General features: G+C 41.0%; 2 protein-coding genes across 6 annotated transcripts in view; one reads left to right on the top strand and one right to left on the bottom strand.

The window, feature by feature from the left end:
- Nucleotides 1–1,704, bottom strand: part of LOC134530109 (telomerase-binding protein EST1A) — a 79,613-nt gene extending 77,909 nt beyond the window's left edge. Inside the window, exon 1 of the mRNA XM_063364713.1 lies at nucleotides 1,620–1,704. Within this exon, the coding sequence (XP_063220783.1) occupies nucleotides 1,620–1,668 (49 nt within the window). The 5' untranslated portion in view covers nucleotides 1,669–1,704. The remainder of the gene's footprint in view (nucleotides 1–1,619) is intronic.
- LOC134530106 (POC1 centriolar protein homolog A-like) lies at nucleotides 1,655–26,573 on the top strand. Of its 5 annotated transcripts, none has more exons than XM_063364705.1 (8): nucleotides 1,655–1,847; nucleotides 7,264–7,476; nucleotides 9,567–9,784; nucleotides 11,990–12,179; nucleotides 18,732–18,933; nucleotides 19,419–19,520; nucleotides 22,474–22,566; nucleotides 25,040–26,573. In XM_063364705.1, exons 2-8 carry the CDS (start codon nucleotides 7,352–7,354, stop codon nucleotides 25,181–25,183), a joined length of 1,074 nt encoding a protein of 357 aa, XP_063220775.1. In that variant the 5' UTR covers nucleotides 1,655–1,847; nucleotides 7,264–7,351; the 3' UTR covers nucleotides 25,184–26,573. The 5 variants fall into 5 exon arrangements, with proteins under 5 accessions (XP_063220775.1, XP_063220779.1, XP_063220777.1 ...); XM_063364709.1 differs by having other exon boundaries at nucleotides 1,791–1,815; nucleotides 25,040–25,646; XM_063364707.1 differs by lacking the exon at nucleotides 1,655–1,847 and adding an exon at nucleotides 1,940–2,009 and having other exon boundaries at nucleotides 25,040–26,034.
- Nucleotides 26,574–27,731: the final 1,158 nt, after the last annotated feature.

Raw genomic sequence — 27,731 nt, 5'->3', positions numbered from 1 at the left:
ATAGGATCAATATCTTCACAATCATACCATCAGGATACGTGATACAGAACAATTACTGGGAACAGCCACACTTATTAGATTTACCTAATTTATTTTCAACCCCATAAAAATTTGTTAATTTGGTGAGGTTAGAAGAATTCGGTAGTAGCACATCTGTGTACATCTATATCGTGAAAAACTGTGGTTTCTTACCTATTCTAGAAGTGTGCATTAGAATGCTTTTTTTATATATAGCCTAGCCAACATCACTTCAATCCCTACAATTTTAGGTGATTCACAATGCACAAAATTTTGTTTCTTTATGTTATTAATTTCTATTCTTCATTTGACCCACGATTTAACGATAACAACATAAACTAAGCAATGCTTAATTTATGACATATATATACTGGTGTACCTATAGATAGTATTCTTTAATGATGTGAAGAGAAATAGGCTATGTTTATTTTTTAGCAAGCAAAAAATATTGTGGGGGAGGGGGAAAAGATGATTTAAGTTAGTAAAAAAATAAGAACATTTAGACATGAAATGATATCTGACTTAGGAAGGTGAAGACTGGATAGACATATTTTAAAGCATTCACGACTGAATTAAGAAGTTCAGGAGCTTTTCCCAAGAAAAAAAAAAGGGGGGGAATTGACAAAGGCTAGACTATGTAAAACTGATTACAATAGCTAATGGATGTAAACAGAGTTGGGTCAATCTGATCCAGACACAAGATCACTGGAATACATAACTGTGCTGTCCTCTAACCATGTCGGTACTTATCTGCTATCTTCCCGACCACCGACCAAATCGATCTTCACACCTACCAAATTAATTATGAAACATCAATACTTACTAAATGGTTTTATAATCATTATGAATCTTTAATGTACAGGTTAATTTTATAAATCCAAAAATGTTAATCTTTTATTATTGACTCATAAAACGCTTTAAAGTAATTAAAAACTGTAACAAATGGGTATTTTCCTTGTAGCTCTGTTTGCAGAAACAAACACTAACTCAACATCCAGAACTACAAATTGTATGTTATCAATAAAAATGTGGTACTCAAATGGGAAAGAATATCAATATGCCGAAGTGTCGATATATTTTTCAGGTGAGAATACAACAGAAAGTACGACATTGTCATTATAACTAGGCAGCACCTCTGCAGATGAATACTTACAATTGTGCATGTTTGTGCTGTCACCAAATAGTTAATAGTTGCATGTACCCATTAAAAAATCTTCACGTAAACAGTTATTAAGAGTTACACTTAATTATACTTCTTCAAAATAATATAAGTGAACATTTTATTAAAATAAAAACATAACCTCAATTTTAAATAAAACTCACTTGATACTTCAGAAACTATATATTTAAGGAAGACTCCTTCCTCTTCTTACAAAAACCCTAAGTATTAAAAACACTTACATATATGCAGTTAAATCATACAAAAATACACGTATCGAAGTGAGCTAGAGTAGGGATTCCCACAGCGGAGATACCCCACCAGTAAACATAGAAACAAATAATTCAGGCGAATCAAATCCTAATAAATTTCGTAAACATGACATTTTCTACATCAATCATTTTTAATAAGACACTCTAACTACTGTAATAAATAAGCTTACCTTGCGAATTATCTCGCCACTTAAGGTGTCCTTTGTCGACATTCGCCATATTGCTTTGAACAAAGTAATTCAATTTGGCGTTTGGCTGAAAAATAAATACGCATCGCATGGCGCATTGTAAAAATTGTCAATAGTAAATTAATTTCATAGCATTATTGTAAAGAACATAATTGTTATAATAAACAAACACCATGATGTAAAGTATGAAATAGCAGTTTCTAAATTTCAGTATGTTATTATTTACTTTAAAATTTTTCTGTCTTATTATAAAACGCTTTTTTTCGTACTTCAGCTGTTTGTTGCACGTAGCAAGGCAAATTCTTATTCTTACGTAAAGTAATGGTGTAAATTGCTTGAGGCAATTGAGCGATTTTGGCCGGTCAACTTTTTGTATCATTAACAAATTATTACTTTTGCCTGAATTAATGTTTACGTAGTTACATTTGGAATACATCTGCTTTATTTGCTTCTTTATATACATATACAATAGCTTAATGTTGTTTTACTGTAGTTATATTTCCACTGTAACATTTGTCTTGTAATTATACTTTGGTAGTGAAATACAATTTGATCAAAGCCTATTCTTGCGGGTTTACTTTGTGTCCAGTTAGGGCAGTTTCACAGCTGGCTTACAGTGCACTTAATTGCTGTTTCTAAACTACACACAAAGCACAGTTCTGTAGTAACTGACTAGCATTTGTATGGGAGTAGAACCTGTACCATCATTCACCTTGTCCTAAAAAAGAAAATCACTGTACATAACTAACCATATAAATAGAACAATAAATCTAACAAACTATGGCACTGGGTTTTTGCATCAGTGGCGGTCTTGGGGCAATCGCTCCCCGCTGCCTCAATACTTTCCATAAATCCCCTGGAAATAAAAAAATAAAAAATATATATATATATTTTTTTCATAATTTCAGACTCCCCATTGAACTGCATAGGTATCCATGCCACCAATACTGTATTCCACTTCCCAGAATCCCAAGTTTGCTGAATCTGCCACTGGCTAAACCCTGTGCTAGCCTGCACACAAAATAGCTTACCTAAACTAAATGACAGTATTTTCTGTAGGTACCCCTATCTGTATCTTTTGTTTGGGTTTAGTTACATGTTCTACTATGCATGAAAGTGAACTAAATCAGTACCTATTGTACAATCAACAGTCAAGTATAACCAATGTGTACCCTTTTTTTTTACACTGACTGTACTTCATATCAAGAGATGAGAGTGAATGATTTCTATAGGCTCTTAAATCTCATTGTTAGGCCTACTCTGTAGTGAAAAGCGGTCTACTCAAAACCATTGATTATATTTTTCATTTTATATCCTAAGCGATGCTGACTTACAAACCCTCTCATTTTTATATTTATTACAGTTTAATTATTTTGTGTTTTACCAGATATGTTGTCAGCGTAAAGTTATTTTGTTTAAAAGTTAGTCATGTTTGCCATCAAACGGTGGACCCTCTGGAAGCTTACCAGCTATGACTGAATTCCGTGCTGAAACTGTTGCTGAACATTCGCATTGCCTGCCAGCACCACGCCGACAGAGTTGAGTAGGGTTCCAGATCTCGAGTTCATTTTGAGGTCGTAGCCTTATGCACCAATGATAGATGTAGTGAAGTTGTTAGAATTTTGATTTGACCTCTTTCAGGTTCATAACAGCTAAGAATTAATTTTGATGGAGAAAATGTTCCTAGCAGTACATATGACAGACTCCAACTGGGGGTGTAACTGTTTCCTTGTGTTGCTCCCACTTCGTTGAGGGGCTGCCTCCCCCCGACCTCATCCAGTCCCCAAGCTGGCCACAGCCCCCCAGTGGGGCATCTCAGCTGCTCGTTAGCTGGCCGCAGAGCTTCACCTCCATTTGTTTGCTGGAGCACTCCAGTTTCAAATTTCACCAATTATTTTGTAGTAACTTAATTTCAACATAAAAATTTCAATGCAGTAATGTTCTGCAATACCTGCTCAGATGTATAATTAAGAAATCAACCTTAGAAAAAAAAATTATATCGGTTATTGTCAGTGAATAATTACAACTATTATCTGACGCACACAGTATTAAGTTATGAGCGAGCTGAGGAAAGTAGTCCTGTATTTTTTTTTAATTAAAAGGTTTAGTGGTTGGGTTGGTTGGCATTGAATTACAAATTTCTTCTTTTATACGAATTTAAATAATAATTAAGCTTTGGTACTTCTCGTAGATTCAAATCTTGGTTGGAACCCCGAGTGACTTTATAATTACTTAGGCCACGTATGTTCCTGGGATCAGCACACAGCAGTAAGTAATCTAGTCTGCTGATGTAGAAGGATTCTCACTGAGCAACTACGGAGTGCTCCCAAGAGGGTTCATCTAGACTTGGATTAAATTAAATTGTCTTATTTCTGCTGGACAAAGCTTTAACTGCAGGCACGCATCATGGCCGGCTGAAGTCGGGGCCTGGTCCCGGTAAACAATGAATATGGAGAACATAAATTGAAGAAGCATAACTGAGCGGTGTTCGAATGCTCATTCAGTTTCTGCAGATGTCCTGCAGTTTGAAAGAATAACACACACGGCATTTGTGCGATGCAGCAGCGGTGGGCGACAAGAATGCAGTCCAAACAAGGTCTACCAGTGTTACAAACATAAGATGCTCCAAGTGCTGTTATTTAATTTTTACTCAGTAGTTATAACTGTTCATAAGTGGATGCTTTAGGTCACAGCAGCTCATTAAGCGGTCTATCATTTAGGTTACATGTGTGGAGGATACAATGTTAGGTAACGTTTGTTGTCACTACAGAGTTTAACTCAAAGATAACAATGACGTTTTCACATCTCACTCTGCCTCTACATGTTTACTATTGAAAACCATGTTTTGGACACAAATGAAATAAATTGAGAAAACAAGAATTTTTTATTTAATTGTTTTTTAAAGATATTTAGAAACATATAACTACTACCAGTAATATTTAATTTCAGTTCTCAGGAAACTCTCAAGGCTGCATGGCTATATGGTTTATCTTGATTATGACTGGAGTACAGTAGTTTCAATGATACACTTAATAAAAAAAATTGTTATTTCATTGAGAGAAATATCAAGTTATTCTTAATATTTATTTTAACATTATAACACTCAAAAACTTATTTTGTCAACAAAATTGGTTTATGAAACATATCATAGATCTGATAATGGCAGCTATATTACCTACCACTAACTGTACATTCTGTTACGACATTGCACACTCATTACACATGAAGTATGCCCTGTAACACATGCAGCTTCAGTTTTCTGAATTTAGTTTTAAACTCTTTGTAGCGAGTCTGTAAAGTGCTTGGCTGAGCTATAAACAAAAATTAATATTAGTAAAAGTAAGTTGACTAAATAAGTACATAATGCAGAAAAAATTTTAAAATATGGGGTTCTGGTATTTTGTCTTGAAGGTGAATTCTAATCTTCCATCAAACAAATTTTGATATCATCAATTAACACTGACACAATTTTTGCCTTAATAAAACATTCTGCGCTTGTAAGCTATTACGATGTGTTTGCTGGCACACATAGACTGTGTAAGAACATTCAGTCTTACTGCACATGGGCCAAGTAACAGTTATAACATAAAAAACAACTGTAGTGTTAACCGGCTATCTGAACGTTTTATAATCAACTTCCAACAGCTGCCATAGTTAGCCGGAGATTTAAGCAATGCGGGGGTGGGTTGGATGCGTTGGTGATGATGGGTCAAACCAGGCTCATAGCAGGGGTGTTGCCCCCAAATACGTTTTACAACTCAAGATGATGAAACAACAAATAATCGGTAAACTGTATCGAGAATGATTTTAATTTGCACAAACTGTACTTCATTACAGCATCACTTAAAAGACACATGAAACTTTGGTAACATATCATTTCACTTGAAGAAACGGGAGACTGTTCACACGATGGAGGCACGGGAGATGGACCACAGGTGTGGCGTCGCCCACGGACTGCGCTTGGGACCCTCTTCCCGGGCAGGAACACTGCCACTGCGGGGACACAGGAGCACACAGAGGAACAACTGGCCACTAACGTCTCCTCACTCTTCGAAGTGAGAGACTGGGTCTGACCCTGTCACGGTGGGAGATACGTGTTCACCGCACGACCACTGTGGGCCCGAAGTTGACCACCAGTTATCTTCTCTGCCAAGCTTAGTGCACGTGACCATCATGCATCGTCATTAATTGTCAATGTATTTTTTTTTATTTATCATACACACAAGGTCGTTAGACAGTTAGACAGTGACTCGCTCAACGAGCAGGTAGCTGGGAAGCTGCCAGGCCTCAGCACTGCTAGCAGTGGCTGACAGAAACAGGAAACTGAAATGGCTGCAACCCAGGGCCCCTGTAGCGTCGTGCCAGTGTTCTGCGGGCACGCCACCTCACACAGTGCTGCTGTGTTCACATCACGTGACAGTCACACTGACTCTTACTCCCAAGGACATAAAAACAAAGAAGTAATTATGCAAGTCAGTGAGTTCACACACTACAATTTTAATGAGGGTTTGAGACATATGACTACTTTCCACAATTATTTCACAACCGGATGGACTGTGTATCGACGGAACGATAAGCTCCGTTATTTCACATAACTGGTATGTGTTTTTATTTATTCGAAAGATGGTTTCTTAATCGGTGCGAGAGGTGGCTTAGTGGTAAGACCACTTACCTCTAACCAACACGAACCTAGTTTGAACCCCAGTGGTTCTTACACATGTTTCTGGCCAATAGGAAACACGGCTGTTGTAGCTGTGATCTAGAGGTTTTCTCAGGGTGTTTCTTGCCCACTCCTCCACACACAATGTCACCACTCAAGTCCACCGCATCTCTCACTACTAACGTTCATGGGCAGAGGACACCCAGGTATGCCTGGATGGTAGAAATCAAAATTAGTGACTCTTTCATAAACTAATCAAATAAACTGAAGGTAAGTAAATATAGCCAATATTACAATGTATTTTTATTTACAAGGCTGTTTTCAAATACAGTCCAAAGTAAGAAAAAAGTTTTCTTATTGAAAACTTACCAATGGTTCCGTTTTCTATAGATGATAATCTATTTCCTAATAATCAAAATAATGATAATCACCACTCACTACTGATAGCAGTCAGCTACCTGGAGAACTGAGTATAACACAACCATCCATTAGTATATTATCCCCACTACTGTACTGAGTATGTTAACTTAGTGCTGTTATTTGTCATAACTGGCACTGCTTACGATTGCCCTGAAATAACATGGATTTATTATATTTACCCAATAATGTGTTACCCTTTTAGTTATTTATGTTTCAAAGAACTATTTAAAGGGGGGAAAAAGCTAGGTAATCCCCTTACTCATATTTGAAACACGATTATAAATGAAACATGGTAGTGGAAAGTTGCAGACAGAAGTTAGAATTTAATAAATGAATTTCATAATAACTGTTGTAAATTAGTAAGTTTAATATTAGGGCACTGGCCTAATTTAACACTCTCAAAAACACATAATATAATGGGTTTATGATTTACCATGAATAAAATAAGTCTCCTGTAAAAAAAGTCATGTGCCCTCTCGTGAGGCTCTCTGAATACTTTATTTACGTCCTTCCTCTTCTCACGGTTTCAATTCTGTTCTGTGGCAGGTGGATCTGACTTCCCCCTCCGCCGATGCCCTCATGAACCCCACCCGGTGAAATGTCGCGCGGGTCCGACGCTGGCACCTAGACCAAGATGGCCGACGCCTACGCCAAGAAGCGAACGCTCGTGCGCAGGAACTACGCACGGGAGGGGCAAATGCTTGAGAGTCTGGGGAATGGCTACATCTTCGACGGGGCGATCACACCCGCCACAGTCATGTAAGTACGTGGTGGCCTCTCGCTCGTTCAGCTCGCTTCGTAGCCCGTGAAGCTCAGTCTCTTGTCCGCCCCAAGGCAGCAGCTTGTCTCCCTACGCTGCCGTCACAGTCTTACTGCCTGATTCACACGTACACCGAAAATGCCGAGTAAACACAATACATACTACGTAAAACCACTCAACATTTTTCTCACATTCTTAAAAACCTTTAATTCTCCATTTAGGGTCATACTAAACAATTCACTCTCGTTCTTTAGGAGATTTGTCTGAGAGCTAGACAGATGAGGTGGATGTGTTCACACTTTATTCATCCAAGATAATTGAAGGTATTATTTTATTTTAAATTTCCGTATTACTCACATTCTTCAGTGACATGATTTTTTAAATTTTAAAACTAAAGTAGAACCTTGCTCAGTTAACGTTTTTACAACTAAATTCTCAGGATAACATGGACCTCGTAAGGCGATTCGAGAGATAAAACACACAAATATATATTTTAAATCATAAAAATGGATAACGTATAAGAATTAGAGGTAGGTTACTTTTCCAAGAAGTAGACTTTACCATAAATGTGTTTTATTCTTTTAAAGGATATTTTCTGTGTGTTCTATTCATTTTAAAGGTTATTTCCTAATTCTCCGGCTAAGCAGGATTTGTTATGCCGAATTGGTTTCAGTCCCAATTGATCTGAGTTATCAAAGGTTCCTCTTAATTGACTTTAGTTTAATTTCATTATGATTTGTGCTCTTCCGGGTGGACTGCCACTCGTGGCCAGATGTCCTCTCTGCTATTCACTCTCCCACACCTTCAAGCATACTCCTGCTTAGTTCCCACATCCCTCTCTGGCACGTTCCACTCATGCCTGTGCTCACCCAGCACAAGTGCTTCCGTCTTCGCACCTTCCTCTCGTAGTCTCTTCTTCCGTACGTCTGTATAGCCTGGTTCCCAGCATGTCCCAGATCCCTCCCCCACCCACCCCACTGATAGTTCAGGAAACCAAGACGAAAAAGACACAAACGTGTGAAAAATTTGTCCACAGCTGAATTTTTGCACAGTGGTAGAGTCGACTATGCTTAACATCACACTGAAAGTTTTTATCTGGGTGGCAGGGACAAAAAAAAACTTATTTCATAACTTAATCATTTAAAATATTATCTTTGATCTTAACACTCTGAATATTTTTCAACTTTAATGTGTAAACTAGCGTTTCTAGATCATTTCGGTAGGTTTATGGAGAATCTCCGTTTAAAAGCTGCATAAAGGAGAAGCATTTTAAGGGAATGCTGTAAATCGCTATCACCTAGGACTTATCTGCACATTAACAGTGATATGCACAAGGTCAAAATGCTGTAAATTTTGGTATGTTATTGAGAATAGTTGACTAACTGTGCAAAAAAATCAGCTTTAGAAAAAATTTTTCACAGGTTGAAACCTTTGTTTCCTGGGCTATGATGGTCTAGGCAGCTTGCTCCCTTCCCCTTCCCCCTTCCCCAGCACACATCCACAATCCGTCGCACTGCCCTGCTGTCCTCCTCCGGCTCTTGTTCCTCCGTCATCCACGTGTGGTCCAACACGAAGTGTGCTTCCTGCACTCGTCAACTCATCAGATGCTTTTTAAATACACACACCTATTTTAATCTTTCAATTAAAGTTTATACCTTATTTAATCAAATATTTATTAAACTGTGAAACTTTTCAAAAATGGTCAACATCTACTCTTAACTTGCAATAAGAACTAGCGTGAATTCAATATTTTGGCATTGCTTAAGTAGAAAATAAGACTGTGTTCCGACAGCTCAGACACCGTAAACAAGGCAAAACAAAACTTAATAACCTGCAATTTGGCTTCTATTTGAACACAGGACCTGTGACCTAAAATTCAGGCTTCTCGACTAAATGCCTAAACTATGTAGAAGTGTCTTCAGCTTCAGTAAGACTTGCCTCGTGGCAGGTACGATCTCCAATTTTTCTCGATCCTGTGCCGCTTCCTTCACACGTCCTTCGTGCGCCCACGGCCTCATGTCAATGTCGTGTGGCACTCCGATCCCCTCGCTCCCCCGTGCGAAGAGACGGGCTCGCGACGTTGTTCCAGCGAGACCAACATTTTCGTCATGTGCGTCAAGTACCTGCACAACTTCGACCTGCTGGCGGCGGGCTTCTTCGACGGCTACGTGCGCCTGTTCTCCGCCAAGGACGCCGAGCCGGCCGGCGAGATCATGGACATCCAGCTGCGCGTGAACACGGCGCCCGTGACCAGCATCAAGCACGGCGGCTCCAGTGGCTACGTCACCAACAAGTTTGTCGCCACGTGTAAGTCGTCCCACAGGGACTGCCTCAAGCTCCGGCACACGTCCAGTTAGGTTCCAGAGAGCAGTTTCCCCACTAAGCGCCTTACAGATGTTTGTGTTTGGAATTGGTGGCCTTTAAAATAGGTTTTATTGACATGACGTCTAATAAATCGATGAACGCTGGCTGCACACACTAAAAAGTGTCCCATTACACACATTGTCTCATTACGCTGTGTCCCGTTACGCTCATTGTACGCTTGCGCCGCATCTATCTCTCTTCCACTCGATTGGAACAACAATCGATTTGACTTTTTCGAGGCACATTAAACTTGAAACACTCCCATTCGTTTCCTTTCCTATCATCATCCTATCCTTAACAGAATAACACAGATTGGAAGAAGTTAAATAGCAAACATGTATAAAAGTTATACATAGTTAAAATAATCTGTTCATTAAAGTAATAAACATATTTGAATTAATGAGTGCAAATAAAAGTAAATTTATCAATTAAATTGTAGATTTCATTTCACTCCTTAGTATCCATACAAAATAGTGATAATTCAATAAAAATTATTTTATTCATAAAAGTATGCAATCATTTCATCAATGTTTTGTTATGACGTCACGTTAAACTATCGTCCGTAAACCGACTTTACAGATAACCAATTTTTTTTATTGTGTCCTTCCTGACATGCTGCTAGTGCTTCGCCCGCTGTTCGACATCTTGTCCTTGTGTTCTTCCACTCCCGAACTCGATATCAAAACACTCAACCGAACGACCTCATGAGCACCATCTTGCCGACCCCCGCAGGTCCACCAGCCTCTCCACTACACACGTCCTACACAACAATTTTGTTTATGACATGGAACAAGTTTAATGGTGATAACAATATTTTTTAGTTAAATTTTCACAGGAAGAAATCAAGGCTACACACAAATAAAAATTATATATGTGCATTTAAATCTTAAACTTTGGTAAAGGATATTAAAAACTTTTCCATAAAATTAAAAAAAAAATTAAAAATATTGTGAATATTAGTGATTGTAATTGTGTTTATAAACTTTTTAAAGTGTATTTTCAATGTTATTTATATAAGTGAGGTTATGTTCTTGTATGAATAATTTATTTGCAATTTAAAGTATAGGTTCTATCATTATTATTTAATAAATAATGTAACTTAAAAAAAATTATAATAAACGTTCAGCATATTTATTAATTTACATTACTAATTAAAATTAATCTCAAAAATTTTTCTAAATTAAATCATTAATTTAATACATGGGTTTATATTAATATTCAATGCTAAGAATATTTTTGAAATTATTTTGATTGAATTTATTCTTTATCCACAATATTTATAATATCACTCCAGTCCTTTTATTATTTTAGTTCTATTAATTATTTGCTTGCAAAATTAAAGTTAGTTTTTTATCACGCCAAGTAACTATAACTTCTAACGCCCGTGCCTAAGTACATACACTTTTTTTTTATATTTGCAAAGTAGCAGCTTCAACTTGCTTGACGCACGCCCACACATCACTACCTCATGCCTCATGCCCATGCCACGTGGGTGCTTGGCGGAAGAATGCTGGAAGCAGATCCCACATTGTTCACTTAGTCTTAGTCTCTAGTCACTTTGTATTGTTATTACGTTTATTTACCAGTGAACTGCTAATAGAACTCTAATAAAAATGTTAAAATAATATCTCCAGCATTCAAATTATTGTGCAGTATATATTTGTGTTGTGATACAATAATACATGCACTGGTGTTATGTCCAAAAAAAAACTGCATTTAACTATAATTCATCATTAACTGCTGTGTACATAGGAAAGAAGAAAATTTATAAGATAGTATTCATGTAAGCTGCTTTGGGATATGCTTTAAGTCAGTCTGAGTTAAGAAGCATACCATATGTTTTATTCCAGCACATATTCAAGTTACTGGAAAAGTAATACTTTAAACTAAATTACATATAAATAAGTTTCCTTGTTGGATATTAACTGAAATAGGTATGCATAGCACAAACAATTAATTCTAATAATTTTATGGACAATATTTTTTTCAAATGTTTGTTTCGAACCCGTTCAGACTGAAATAAATGCTCTGAAGCAAACAGACTCACAACTAAAGGAAGCTACTACGCAGTATTGCACAGTAGTTTCCGTGGAGCAGTCCTGTGCGGAATCGTGGGGTCAAATAGTGATCAGTGTGCGAATGCCGCAGACGGCAACGGCCTGGTCAAGTGCTGGAACTACGAGAGCCGCAAGTGCGAGTACACCATCATCGAGAAACGCGAGACACTCGGACTGGAGTTCCACCCCTCCGCCACCAGGTTCGCCACCGTCGGGAACAACCCCCTCATCAACATCTACAGCGAGGACACGCACCGGCTGGAACAAGTGCACAGCCCCAGGTCAGTGTCGCTAGGAGCGGGCGTACATCTACAGCGAGGACACGCACTGGCTGGAACAAGTGCACAGCCCCAGGTCAGTGTCGCTAGGAGCGGGCGTACATCTACAGCGAGGACACGCACCGGCTGGAACAAGTGCACAGCCCCAGGTCAGTGTCGCTAGGAGCGGGCGTACATCTACATCAAAGACACGCACCGGCTGAAACAAGTGCACAGCCCCAGGTCAGTGTCGCTAGGAGCGGGCGTACATCTACATCGAGGACACGCACCGGCTGGAACAAGTGCACAGCCCCAGGTCGGTGTCGCTAGGAGCGGGCGTACATCTACAGCGAGGACACGCACCGGCTGGAACAAGTGCACAGCCCCAGGTCAGTGTCGCTAGGAGCGGGCGTACATCTACAGCGAGGACACGCACCGGCTGGAACAAGTGCACAGCCCCAGGTCAGTGTCGCTAGGAGCGGGCGTACATCTACAGCGAGGACACGCACCGGCTGGAACAAGTGCACAGCCCCAGGTCAGTGTCGCTAGGAGCGGGCGTACATCTACAGCGAGGACACGCACCGGCTGGAACAAGTGCACAGCCCCAGGTCAGTGTCGCTAGGAGCGGGCGTACATCTACATCAAAGACACGCACCGGCTGGAACAAGTGCACAGCCCCAGGTCAGTGTCGCTAGGAGCGGGCGTACATCTACATCGAGGACACGCACCGGCTGGAACAAGTGCACAGCCCCAGGTCGGTGTCGCTAGGAGCGGGCGTACATCTACAGCGAGGACACGCACCGGCTGGAACAAGTGCACAGCCCCAGGTCGGTGTCGCTAGGAGCGGGCGTACATCTACAGCGAGGACACGCACCGGCTGGAACAAGTGCACAGCCCCAGGTCAGTGTCGCTAGGAGCGGGCGTACATCTACAGCAAGGACACGCACCGGCTGGAACAAGTGCACAGCCCCAGGTCAGTGTCGCTAGGAGCGGGCGTACATCTACAGCGAGGACACGCACCGGCTGGAACAAGTGCACAGCCCCAGGTCAGTGTCGCTAGGAGCGGGCGTACATCTACAGCGAGGACACGCACCGGCTGGAACAAGTGCACAGCCCCAGGTCAGTGTCGCTAGGAGCGGGCGTACATCTACATCGAGGACACGCACCGGCTGGAACAAGTGCACAGCCCCAAGTCGGTGTCGCTAGGAGCGGGCGTACATCTACAGCGAGGACACGCACCGGCTGGAACAAGTGCACAGCCCCAGGTCGGTGTCGCTAGGAGCGGGCGTACATCTACAGCGAGGACACGCACCGGCTGGAACAAGTGCACAGCCCCAGGTCAGTGTCGCTAGGAGCGGGCGTACATCTACAGCAAGGACACGCACCGGCTGGAACAAGTGCACAGCCCCAGGTCAGTGTCGCTAGGAGCGGGCGTACATCTACAGCGAGGACACGCACCGGCTGGAACAAGTGCACAGCCCCAGGTCAGTGTCGCTAGGAGCGGGCGTACATCTACAGCGAGGACACGCACCGGCTGGAACAAGTGCACAGCCCCAGGTCAGTGTCGCTAGGAGCGGGCGTACATCTACAGCGAGGACACGCACCGGCTGGAACAAGTGCACAGCCCCAGGTCAGTGTCGCTAGGAGCGGGCGTACATCTACAGCGAGGACACGCACCGGCTGGAACAAGTGCACAGCCCCAGGTCAGTGTCGCTAGGAGCGGGCGTACATCTACAGCGAGGACACGCACCGGCTGGAACAAGTGCACAGCCCCAGGTCAGTGTCGCTAGGAGCGGGCGTACATCTACAGCGAGGACACGCACCGGCTGGAACAAGTGCACAGCCCCAGGTCAGTGTCGCTAGGAGGGGGCGTACATCTACAGCGAGGACACGCACCGGCTGGAACAAGTGCACAGCCCCAGGTCAGTGTCGCTAGGAGCGGGCGTACATCTACAGCGAGGACACGCACCGGCTGGAACAAGTGCACAGCCCCAGGTCAGTGTCGCTAGGAGCGGGCGTACATCTACAGCGAGGACACGCACCGGCTGGAACAAGTGCACAGCCCCAGGTCAGTGTCGCTAGGAGCGGGCGTACATCTACAGCGAGGACACGCACCGGCTGGAACAAGTGCACAGCCCCAGGTCAGTGTCGCTAGGAGCGGGCGTACATCTACAGCGAGGACACGCACCGGCTGGAACAAGTGCACAGCCCCAGGTCAGTGTCGCTAGGAGCGGGCGTACATCTACAGCGAGGACACGCACCGGCTGGAACAAGTGCACAGCCCCAGGTCATTGTCGCTAGGAGCGGGCGTACATCTACAGCGAGGACACGCACCGGCTGGAACAAGTGCACAGCCCCAGGTCAGTGTCGCTAGGAGTGGGCGTACATCTACAGCGAGGACACGCACCGGCTGGAACAAGTGCACAGCCCCAGGTCAGTGACGCTAGGAGCGGGCGTACATCTACAGCGAGGACACTCACCGGCTGGAACAAGTGGAACGGGTGTACATCGTACAAGCAGGGAAACAAGGGTAGGGACCAGCATGGCTATGGGAAAAAACCAACCTGGGATTTGCCTGCACATTTGGGGAAACCATTGCAATTATAATCTGATTCTTCCAGGTTCTTCTGATTACGGTTCCAAAGTTTATCCATTAAACCAGGCCACTCCAAACCAATTTAGTTACTACTGAGAATGGAGTTTTAGCCATGTGTGCCCTAAATTCACAACACTGAAATACAATAAAATCACAAATATATCAAAACGAAAGATCTTTGGCATAAAACAGGAATACATAGTCCTGTACAACCTCACCTTACCTTGCTTACTTCATCTCTTAAAATTATTACGGGTGCGTTTTACAAAATAAACTTACTTAAAATTTCCCGACTTTAAAAAAATAGATGGTAAATGATCTCTCCCGTAAGGTTGGGGGGGGGGGGGGGGGGGGGGAATGTGAGGTCCTGAATGGCTCGGAAACACTCCAAATTGAAGGAGGACCAATTTTTTTAATTTTCAAAAATATTGTGTGTTGCTTTGACACCCCCGCCAAGGGAAGCAGTCGACTTGGGGAAAATTTCCCACCATTCTGCGGCTCCAAGGATACACAAAAAGCATGGTTATTGCCCATAGCTCAAAATTTGTGGGTTTTTTACCTTTCTGATTCCCTTTAGGTCGTAGCCATGAAATTATTGTATTGACATCTGTTCTTAACATTTTTTTTTTTAAATTTCAGAACTACCTCTAAAAATACCCCAAAAAATCCATTTTCAGAGTCCCGAAAATTTTGGGGGTAGGTGAGCCCCGACAGCTCCAGAGGGTCTGATGGTGTCTGCACACATCAATAGCACATAAAAATCAACCTACTTCAATTTTTCTGATTCGAAAAATCGGGGGGAAAATGACTTTCCCTCAACGGGTTGAAGGGGGGTAGGAGAGGGGGGGGGGGAAGTCGAAACCTGTGCACATTTTACACCATGCCCCGGCCTCTTGGATAAAAAAAAAATCCAAATCAAAAGAGAATCCATTTTTGAAATTTCCGAAATTTTGGGGGTTGACCCAAGGAGGGAGGGGCAAGCAAATTTCCCACGATGCCTCGGCCTCATGGATACACAAAAAGGATGGTTTTTTCCCATAGCTCGAAAGTTGTGGTTTTCTTGCCCATCAAATTGATACGACAATTAGAAGTAAGTTAAAATCCAAGATTACATAGTTAGTTACAAGTGAAGCTAACAGAAGTGTGAAAAAAAATGTGTGTGAAATACGAGAAGCCTGAATACATAGTGCAGGAAAACAAGTGAAAAAAAGGAACTGCTTGGGGTTTTTAAGCTGCAAGGATCGCCAGTAACTTTGACAGGTACAGTCTAGCATTCATGAAGCATGTACAGTGTGACTTCACTGTATTTGCTTTGAACACAGCAGAACTGAACTGTTAATACTCTCTCTCCATCCTTAATTTTATACTTTCCACAATTTACACCATTTATGATGGTTCCATGTAATGCTCACCCATTTCTATATACTAGCCCTTGATTTTGCTACTTTTTTTTTTCATCTAATATCTTAGGAAGTTGGAGATGGAAAGATTTAGGGGAAGCAGGTCAGACCACCTTTTTATAAATATAAAAAAAACACATTAAAACTATCATAACTTGGGTTCTATACAAATCTATGCTGCCAAGTGTGTTATAACATGTTACGGAACTGAAGGCACACCATCAACATTAAGTATGACACTAGTCAGGTATTATAGTTTAGGTAGCTAATGTGTATTGTATCTTATAAGCTAATTTTTTTGTTAATTTCATAATTTTACTGATGTTTTTCGGTTTCTTATTAAAATGTATTTGTGACAATTTTTGTTATGTCTAGGATAGGTTTATTTTGCATGTATAGTAGAACCCTGTTATAATGTTCCTGCATATATTGTTTTCCTGCTTATAATGTCATATTTTTAAAGTCCCAATATGTCCCCCATAAGGACAATGTATTTATTTCCTGCATATAACGTTTTTAAATAGTGTAATTTCCTGCTTATAATGTTTGCTTTCTCATTCAATAAATGGGGAAAAAATGTTTTAAAACCAAATTATTCCAACACTTACGATAAAAAGTTTCCTTTATGTATGTTTATGTTTACACTCACTGCCATACAATACATGAAGTTTGTTAAAATACAATTTTATGCAATATACTTATGTTCATAGTTACGTGTCAGTCAGTTGGCACCCTTAGTCAACTCTTCTCTTCCTTGCCATTCCAGTGGGTATTCAGATGCACGTACATAGTCCTATGATATTTATGTTGTCATTCATTGAGCGAGGGCATAACTAAAAGTGTTTTCTATTGCTTATAAATAATTTTTTTTTCAAACATACGTAGGAATCCCAAAATTAAACATTTTCAGGTGGCGAAGAAGTAGACGTTCTCACTCTTAATGTTGTCATCATGAATCGTGAGACAATTTTACAAAAAATGTGGCAGTGTATCTTTAAAGACAAACAAAATTTAACCAGGGAACAAGACAAAGTTGAAAAATTGTTGGCTTGTTTTAGAAAATTCATGTATCAAGTATACTATCTTTGGTTTTAACATTAAAGTTGTTTATATAGCTTTGTGAGTCCATTGGTACAAAGCTCGAACATTGTTAAGTGCTAAATTGAGATTTCCTGCTTATAACGTTTTCCTGCTTATAATGTTTTTTTTTTGTGCTCCTTTGAAAAACATTATAACAGGGTTCTACTGTACCTAGTTAGTAAACATGTATGTGACTTGATGTAAGCTTTTGGACATACGCCATTGCTAAGCCAATGCAAAACCCTGGTCAACAGCAAACAGGCTCAACAAATAACCCGGAGAGCCAGGCAAAAGCTACACTGAGTGAAAGAATTGCCGAATATCACCAGGGACTGGAAGTAACGTGCTACTAGTAACGACGTTATTTGTAACAGTTACTTTTTATGGTACAGATCGTGGTAACGCAAATTATTAAGTTTTCAGTAACTGTAACTGTAACTGAATTACATTTTTCTGCCTTAAAGTAACGATAATTGTCGTTACTTCTTGCGTTACATTTTTTAAATGTATTTCTTACTAAACGAACGATTTGTTGATTTTTTCAATCCCAGAACGAAAATCCCGACAAGCATATTATTTGCGATGGTATTTCTTGTACTTGTAAAACTGCTGTTGGCTAGCCTGCACTCGTATTTATATTGTCATTTATTTAATATTTGCGACATGCGGGTTTACTGCTGTTCTGTTTAATTAATTAACCTACCCTATGAACCTACCTGTGCACATGCGCGAAAGCAAAGACAGAATCTAATGAAGCGAGAAGCCGAGAAAGCAGTCCAGAACTTTCGTTGCCGTGGCCATATTCTAATTATTTCGAAGTTCGGTCGAGTGATCAAAATAACCTTATTGTGAAGTGCTTGTTGTGTGGTGCTGCGAACAATAAGATGATCCGAACGAACGAACATTTCATTATTTTGTAGTGTAAACTAATTACTCAATGTAATTTAAGACCTAATTTAAAATTTTTCAGTTTAAATAAACATATATCTTTACTAAACATAATATGTTTTATTAGCTTTTAATTATAACAATATTACATATCACATTTTTAATTTTTCACAAAGTAACTGTTAAAGTAACTTACAGTTACTTTTCTCAATACTGTAACTGTAACTGGTTTATTTTCAGTAGTGTAACTTGTAACAGGGGGTAACAGGGGGTTACATTTCCAATGGAGTATTTGTAGCTGTAACTGAGTTACTTTTTAAAAGTAACTTTCCGGTCCCTGCATATCACTGTCAAAAATCACATTTGAACAATGAAAACGGCTTGAAATTCAGTCTGTCCTTAATACCAAAGATTTCAATTGCATTTATCAGTCCATCACGAATCTTGCATTAAAAATGTTTTAAGAAAGCTTAGCAATGGCATTATGTCCAAAAGCTTACATCAAGTCATGCACTCCCATTGCACAAATCTTTCAAAGGTAGTATGCATGTGGTTAAGTGTAACAATGCAATGAACAAATGAATGCCCGCCGGCCGTCCTGGCACGGCCCAGCCCGGAGCCCGAGCGGCTGTCGGGACACTCGTCGAACGTGCTGTGCGTGCGCTTCCACCCGCTGGACACCAACGAGTTCGTGACGGGCGGCTGGGACAACACCGTGCACGTGTGGGACCTGCGCCAGCGCTCGTCCGTGCGACACTTCTCCGGGGTGCACATGTGCGGCGACGCCATCGACTTCTCCGCGGCCGGCAGCCAGGTGAGCACGGCAGTCGCTCCGGCCGCATGCACTGCGCGACACTGCCGAAAATAATTATTAGCAAAATCTTTGAATGTATATACTGTATAGAAGTCGCGAGTGGATAGGATTTACTCTACGTTTTTCAGGAGCGTATGATGAGCAGCTTGGGAACTTCACCGCTGCAGTGCGCTGCCGTAAAGCCCTGTATCGTCTTAGTTGTTATTTACACGTTAGAGCGCAGCACTGTCACCCGCTGTCATTCCCCGCACCCCCCACCTATCATTCACTGCAGCTCGAGGACGTTCAACGGGATGCCCTAGAGACGGTGGCGATTGCGGCGGTGAATTAACCAACTACCTCAAAACCGTGTTAGAAATTTTAACCTGGGCTGGCGACTTCTATACAGTATAAGATCGACGAACGAGAAAGATCACGGCAGAAACTGAGAGAGAGCCGAGTCAGGTGAAGCAAGCAGGAGTACCAACTGAGCGCCCTGGTTGCAGCTGCTGACGTGCGCCTGGCAGGAGGAGGATCCCCTGCAGCTGTGGGACTACGGCTCGGGACGGCTCATCGCTGCCCTCCACCCGGACGTGTTCAGCTCCAAGGTAGCTCGGCTCCCCGCCCGACCGCACTCGCTCGTGTTCATGGGAGAACATAGCTCAGCCTTCTTGTTTTGCACGTATCTGGTACAACGGCACGGGAGATGAATTTTCAGTTTTTTTTGCAGGGGAAAAATTCAAAAGTAACACCTCAAAAGTTCCACTAAAATATTTAATTAATGAAAATAATGTTGTTGCTATTGTCCTTCCTGTATTGGAGCCGCCATCACTGCAGTACCGAGCTTGGTGCTTGCCCAGTGACAGCAGCGAGTGGGCACGACTCCAGTAACCACCACGGGAGAGGGAGGGGGTATACAAGAGGGATAACCCCTCCCAAGCCAAAATTTTACTTTTTATTTCATTTTGTAGGGTATATTTAAGTTTACTTAAATACTTTTAATTCATATTATAAACTTTTCTTTCATTAAAAGTTGTTTGAAACTATTAAATAACGGTATTTGAGATCATAAATTTGTTAATATTCCAAGCCGATCTCCGACATCACACTGGGTGGCTCAAAAACACGACAGAGTGCGGGTGCGTGGCGTGTTAAGAAAACGCACAAGAATTGTCTCGAGCAACTACAAACGTACCACTCCGTCACTTTCCCAATTGCTTGTAGAAAAATGGATTTGGATGAAGGAAATGCGATGTTTGTGTTGTTGCTACTGCGGAAAAAAAAAAAAGCTGTAAAAACAGAAAACACTGGATTTATCCAATTGTAAAAGGATTTGATTAAAATAGTTTTTGAAAGGCAAAAATAATAAGCAGTTAAATTTCTGTGAAAAATTCCCTACTGTGCAGGACCCTGCATAGACGTGATTGGTAGGTGGGCAAGGGCTGTTGGATGATCCCTCCGATGATGAGTATGAATCGGTGTGGAAAATTGATTCCGCCATCACTCAAAGAAAAAGCTATATTGCAGGAAGTGGCTTGAATAAAAAAAAGCACCGCCGGCCAACTGCTGGCCTGAATGCATCAATCGGTGTGAATAATTCTGTTTGGTTTCATGTTACCACTGTGTGGTGTGTTTCTAACGGCGCGCTCGCAGTGGCCCGGTGTTGTGTTTTGCAACCGCAGCCTTGCTTTGTGCCCGAGAAGTCTCCTGGAGCTGGCCTTGCACTGAGCAAGCCTGATCACCACGTAGCAGCAGCGGTCACCGACTAATAGACAAGTGGTTGGCTGCACACAAGCCCTGCACGTGTTCGTGTGGACTTGAGTGCACCGGCCCGGAGACCCTGGACAGTGTCCGTTCCTCACATCACAGGACAACTTCGATCACGTTCTGTACAGTTCAAGCATAACCCTACACTTCAGAGACAAACACAGTTAGGAATTTTACCACAGTTATCACGCAGAGTCGTGAAAGTGACATTTTAGTTGAACATTCATGTTTTGTAACCAGTTTTTTATCTAAAAAATTTTTTTGTGCAACCCCTAAAAGATTAACTGATATTAGTGAAAAAATTTTACAATATTAATGCATCATTCTTTCACGTATCCATAGCTGCCAACCTAAAAACCAGCACTGTAGCTTTCCATGCTCTATGTCATGATGCCAAGAAACACAGAAGGATGGGTTACACTACGGAACCTTAAGAAGGGAAAGAGTTACATTGGGCGCAGCTTAGCTGTTCCCATCCGAGCCCGCTCTCAGCGTCGGGCATGCTTCTACCTAATCACAGTGGGCTCTTAGGGCGTCCCACACGCTGCTGACTGGGTTAAGGACCCACGTGGCCCCCCCAAACACAAAGACACGTGACTCAAGTTGGTGTTTATTTACTTACACGTTACACGCCCTCATACAATCCTTCCTTGATACTGTTAGAAAACGCCCGAGGCACGAATCAATTTAGTTGAGGAGGCGGACCACACACGTGGCCGCCTCAAGTCTTTACTTAGAACACGGGTGGTTAAAAAACTCCGGAGAGTATAAAATTACTAACTAAAACAGTCCCACCAACCGAAAGAGGCCCCGAGGATAGCAAGAAAACGATTTGAATTAATTAAAGGTACAGAACTCTACTTATCGGTGAGACAATGGTGATGTCCTCGGGGTGTCTGCAGAGACGTCCGCTCTCGGCCGGCTGTAGAAGGAGACTGGGGAGAGACAAGGCTTGCGGCAGGCAACATGGTGCCCTTCGCGCCGAACACAATTACCGTTAACATCCTTGCGACTGCGTGCCCCGGGTTATTATTGAAAATAACATGAACTCTTTATAAAAATTAGCATATCACATCCATGACCAGACCGTCTGTAATAATTCCTTATATGGTAAAATATAGTTTAAATAAAGTTATGAGTTGGTTCCGTCGTCGCCCGCTAGGGAGCGTCCTTGTCCATGCTTGCACGTATTTTATTACGAAAACATAATATATTAATGAAACAAAAGGCACTCACATACAGAATCGTCGTGACACTATTTTGGGGCGAAAAGAAAAGGTTACAATGATATTAATTCTAATTAGGGGTGCAGCGCACTGCAGCTAAGCGCCCTCTTGCCGGGCGACCAACACACGTACACACACACGCACAAGCGGGAGGTTTGAACAGAGATGGTGGTGCTTGGGCGGTGGCATATCGGACTCCAAAGGGGGCCGCAGACCCGGACGACATCAATAGTCTTCAAACTGGTTTTACTGTACACAAGTTGGCATAAGTGTGAAGATTAAGGTTTCTGGTGCCAATACTTTTAAATAAATGGTGCATTAATTAAAAATTTTTTTGTCTATTTTAAGAATACACCCTTCCTTTATCTGGTACCAATGTTATAAATATTTTTGGTGTTATATTTATTTTGTAAATAAATCACTATCACTGGCCACAGAGGTCAGGTTGTGACATGGTTGATACATTTCAATATTCCCTCTAAAAGTGGCTATGATTATACCATTTACCCAAATGAACGTTGTGGAGGCAAGAGCTGATAGCAAGACTTTACGGCTTGTTTGTTCTCAGCTGTTCTGTGGCGGCTACATCCACAAGGACTTCGTGGCATGCGGTGGCACAACAGATAACCTGTTCCGAGTTGTTGATCTTCGCAATAACTCGGTAAGTCACGCTTCTGAAATGTTCCTAGTGGTTAATCTCCACAATAACTCGGTAAGTCACGCTGCTGAAATGTTGTTGGTCTCCGCAATAATTCGGTAAATCACGCTGCTGAAATGTTCCTAGTGGTTGATCTCCGCAATAACTCGGTAAGTCACACTGCTGAAATGTTCCTAGTGGTTGATCTCCGCAATAACTCGGTAAGTCACACTGCTGAAATTAGACCTAACCTCCGCACTTATCCGGATGGGAAACTTTAGCTGCCCGTACTGAGGGTGAAGAGGGTTTGAGACTGCATGGTTCTGCACATGGATTCTCAAGACAACAGGACGTCCTGAATTGCAGCAAGTGGGCAGTAGCGGTGGGCAGTGAAATCCATAGCTGTTACTTTTCACCTATATCAAAATTTCACAGGTGTACCTGCGACCATTTTGTAAAGGTAGCAGTTAAATTCTGTGAAATCTGCTACCTACCGTGATACCATCAAACAGTGACAAAAATCACCCTTCACCGAATGAAAGCCTAGCAGAATATTATGGAAGTAGGACAGTCACTGCGATCTAGCAGCCAAAAGCTGAAACTCTTTCATGTAATTCTTTTGTAGCCACCCACCAGGTTACCGTTGCTGTTTACCAATAGCAAAGTTTGTTACATCGTGACATTCCCGCAACTTTTATAGAACCTTTGAGCTCTGAAGCACAGGAAACAGTACTGTCTGCTGAGGTAAAGTTTAGTCTGCAGTGATTTCACCAAAACCCTTCATTTCACTTTTCATCAGTGCAAGGAAGCAGTTACGAGCACTAATAGATAGTGACTTCACCGTTCACTGTTTTTGACAGTTAATTGCACCGGAACCTATATTTCACTGGAACCGAATTCGCTGACATTCAAAAGAAACAAGTTGGCCCACTATTAGTGGGCACTGATGCATTGGTAGTAAATTAATGAATCCGGTCGAGGTTGAGATTGAGTCTGTGCATTGTCTTGTCACACGAACATAATGCCTTAACTGTCACAGCTACGTAGGACCCAAGCTGTGATAAGAGCATTCCTCAGGTCTTCATCAACATCAGGCCCAGAGAAACCAGCACTTACATCCTCAGCTTTAATTCTTACACACAAGCGAACATGCTCACACATGCTCTGAGACGTCCAAGTTGTGTTTCTGAAGACACAATAGCCTTAGTTATAACTAATGTGGCTATTTACAGACTTCGTACCTCCTTTAATTTAGTCATATTTAGTATTCTTATTTTCTAGCTTGTTGAAGGGATTTGCGTGCTGACATAGATATATTTACTACTTAAGTATATAATTCAGAGACCACAGAGGGTGGAGGTATGTCTCATTAATTATTCTGTTCTTTCAAAATTACCTATTACAAGGCTGAATAATATATAATTGGTTGGATGTTTTATAATGTAATTATTAGTACAGAATATTTTCTCTTTAACTTGATTAGTTTCAGAGATATAATTCATTATCATAAAACCATTTTTACCCCTTTTTCACCTCCTTAGGGTGGGATTCTGTAATTATATATAGCTTAGTTTTTAAGTTAGTCAAAGAATTTTCTAATACAAAAATGTTCAAAATCTGTAAAGTAGTTTTCAATTCATGCTCGAAGAAACAGACAGACAAACAAACACATGAAACAGGCAAATATATACTATATTTTTGAGTTCTCAATAATTTAAATAGCTATTTCCAATAGTTCTTTTTTTTCATCATTTCATCCAAAGTACAAACTTTTAGCCTTGAACAGTTATGTTATTAGTTAAGATTAACAGTAGATGAATCAAGATCCTAAAGACACGCTGTAACAGAAACTGGTTATTGCTCTAGGAATATCACAACACAGCTGGAAACAGCAAATCCCTTAAACTTGGATATGCAGACAGAACATAGTGGACCGTAAGGTCAGCTGATTTGAAGAAAATAAGCATTTTAGTGTGTTTATCATTGTTATTTTATTTATATTTCCTGTATGTTCTTTGCAAAAAAAACTATTGGTAGAACAGTAAACACAGCAATGAGCTAAATCTTTCCAACACACTTTTTAGCTGAAAATGTAACAATTTAAAGAAGGTACTCTAGAAAAACAGTGCTTAGAAGTACCGTAAAACAGTGTGAATAGAAACAGCGGGGTGAATAGAAACATTCTGCTCAAAAAATCTTTATGAATAAAATCATTATTTAATTTTTTTTTTTTTTTTTAAATATTTAGCAAGTTATTTCCCAACATTATTAAGCGTGATTTTTATTGAAGAATTGGGTTTTTTGATTCTCTAGAACGGACTGTTTCTATTCACCCCGCTGTTTCCATTCACCCAGTTTTACGGTACCTTAAAATGCCCTTGATTTAGATTATAAGTTGTGCTCCGAGACTGATTGGCCAGCAGCACGTGGTCGAAGGCGGGATTCTCACCGGGGAGTGGTTGATGCGAGGGGCGCGTCTCGACGCGCGATGTTGCAGACGTACGGCGTGATGCGCGGGATGCCCAAAGGAGTGTTCTGCATGGACGTCGGGCCCCCGCGACCCAAGCGCAACTCCCAGCCGCAGCTGCCCAGGCTCGCCATTGGCTGCGGGGCCAGCATCCTCGAGATCGACTACCGCTGAGCTCCTCCCCCACAGTTCCACGACCAGCCCTGTCCACACTCCAGCACACACCAAATACACCGCACTTCCTTCACACGTTTCAGCAGTTTTATTGTTCTACCACTTCTTTATCTCATTAAGATTTTCATCTGTGTACCCATTTTAGGATTACCAGTGGCGTAGCTAAGGTGACTGGCGCCCCTGGCCGGAATTGAAAATGGCGCCCGCTCTTGGTTTAATAGAGAAAGAGGGGGCAGGGGAGGGTTCAGTAATGCGAAAACGTCGCGGCGGCGGCGGCGGCACCCCCCCCCCCCCACTGGCGGGGGCCATCCCTGCCACCCGCTTGCTACGCCACTGAGGATCACAACAGTACATTTTCAGAGCAGTGGATTTTGAAGGGAATATGTATTTTAAAATGTACATTACCGTTTCTCATCAACATAACAAATTTCAATGTTTCATTCAAAGGATTGCCCTGTTTTTTTTTTTTAATTGTCTCATATTTCAGGTCTTGTGTACTTTCTTTATGTTCCTGACAGAATCTTTACTTTATATAACTAAAATTATGTTATGTGAGTTAACATTACCAAGAAATGGAATACTGAACACCCAATTATGACAACAGCGAAACATGATATTGCTAAGAGTAGATACATGCTTTTTCTGTGGCCATTTAAGAAATAAGATGGCTAGATAAAACATGTTATAAAATTCTTACTTTTAATGTAGCTAAGTTAAAGTAATGTCTATATATTAGTGTGGCTATGGCACAGAAAATATTAAGAAAGCATTGTACCCTGCACCAGTCTCAAACATGATACTACACATTACATTTGCAACATGTATTACACCAGAAACCTGTTATGTGGACAATCATGCGACCATGATTGAAATTAATGGAAAGCCATGTAGTTTCCAGCCCACCCCGCAACCGCGAAGCTTGTTCTTGCAAGAGAGCGCTTCAGTCTGCCATCGACTGAGCTTCTTCTAGCCGTCTCTCCGGAGGGCTTTGCACCCGAGCTCTGGCCACAGTAGCCCGGTGGCGAACTAGTTCTCGTTCATTTGGAAAACCAGTCTGAAATAAATATAAAAAATATATATTTACGGTAGGTATCACACCAAACCTACAGAAACATACAACTTAACTCACTAGTGTACTTAGTTCAGTTAGATTAAATTTATGTAGCTAGTAGTGCACAACCCAAATAATAACTTACCTCCTCTGAAAAATAACTTTTATTGTACTTGTGCTTAAAATATTCATGGTTTCGACTCTCCATCTGAATAATGTAGTCACGCTTCACCTTCGTCAGCTATTTCATCATTGGTGACATCTGGTTGTTGTTACATTGTAAAATTATAAGCCTATGTGTAAGTAAATAAACAGCATTAAACTTCGTACTACGTTTTTCATAGCTCTTTCCTTATTATTTGTCACTATGCTTCAAGAACTGTCAATATGATCCTCACACTGGGAAAGACCAATTTAACGTAATATCTCAGACACAGCCACCAAATACCACATTAAATCAAAAATCATATTGCCAAGAAAAAGATGGCCATTACAACCGCCCACAATAAGTGTTGTTTTAAAGAATTCACAAAATGATTCACAATTCTCAGCTCTGTTATGATGCCAACCATAAACATTTGCAAGGCTGGTGTATATTCTGCTATGCTTCAAAAATTTGTTTGTCACCCAGCAAACAATAATTACACATGTAATTATAGCTGCAAAACATATGGTTTTCTGCAGCACAAACTACATATAATCATATTCAAGATATAAGCTATGAATTTAATTTCATAACCAGATGACTGCATGTGAATGTCTCATGTGATTGCAATTAAAATGAGCCACCATTGCAATAACCAGAGAAAGGCAAGAAAACGAAAGAGCTCTTTGAAAAATAGGCTAACACCAAAACCAAATTAAAAACTAAAGCATACCCTAATGTGAGCTTACATGCAGGTAAGACATTTAGTGTAAACCTGATTACTTTTAGAGTGGAAGAAACTTAAAAGTTTCCTTCACAACTAACATTAAGATGCAATGCACGGTTTAGCTCTCGCACATCAAAGGCAACATCCACAGTAATTGGCAGTCTGACTTCTAGATTTTATTCCTGACCTGTAAGATAATCTAGAACTATGCATGAGCGTAACTCTACCTAACTAATTACATAGATATTTAGAATCATAAATAACATTAGAATATCAAATTTCAATGCTATTAAGAATGTAAGATGCCATCAAAAGTATTCCTGTAACACAGCATAAATGGCTCGTGAGCTGATTAGATATGAACTTTAGAAATTGTCAGAGAGACATCCATTTAAATGGAATGTATTTTTTTATATGTATCATACAATCCCAAAATTACAATTTGCACTGGTAGTTAGAAAGAACAGCACAATTTTATATATATATTATATTTTATATATATATATAATGTTTGGATAAATATAAAAAGAAAAATGCTTTAGCTTCCTTAGTACATTATTAACTTCACAAAAAAAATGATACTTTCATTCAGCAAGTCTGCCGTGAAAACCTCATAGCTCCGACG

This window comes from Bacillus rossius, chromosome 3 (assembly GCF_032445375.1).
Source record: "Bacillus rossius redtenbacheri isolate Brsri chromosome 3, Brsri_v3, whole genome shotgun sequence".
Lineage (NCBI taxonomy): Eukaryota > Metazoa > Arthropoda > Insecta > Phasmatodea > Bacillidae > Bacillus > Bacillus rossius.
Note: the sequence above shows the minus strand (reverse complement) of the source record. Positions and strands in the feature narration are given on the sequence as shown.

Excerpts from the sequence above, each read along its gene's own strand:
- LOC134530106 (XM_063364705.1), top strand. The coding sequence starts at position 7,352 with ATGGCCGACGCCTACGCCAAGAAGCGAACGCTCGTGCGCAGGAACTAC. Across the intron at positions 12,180-18,731 it reads GAACAAGTGCACAGCCCCAG|CCCGGAGCCCGAGCGGCTGT; the intron begins GTCAGTGTCGCT and ends GGCACGGCCCAG. Across the intron at positions 19,521-22,473 it reads CGGACGTGTTCAGCTCCAAG|CTGTTCTGTGGCGGCTACAT; the intron begins GTAGCTCGGCTC and ends GTTTGTTCTCAG.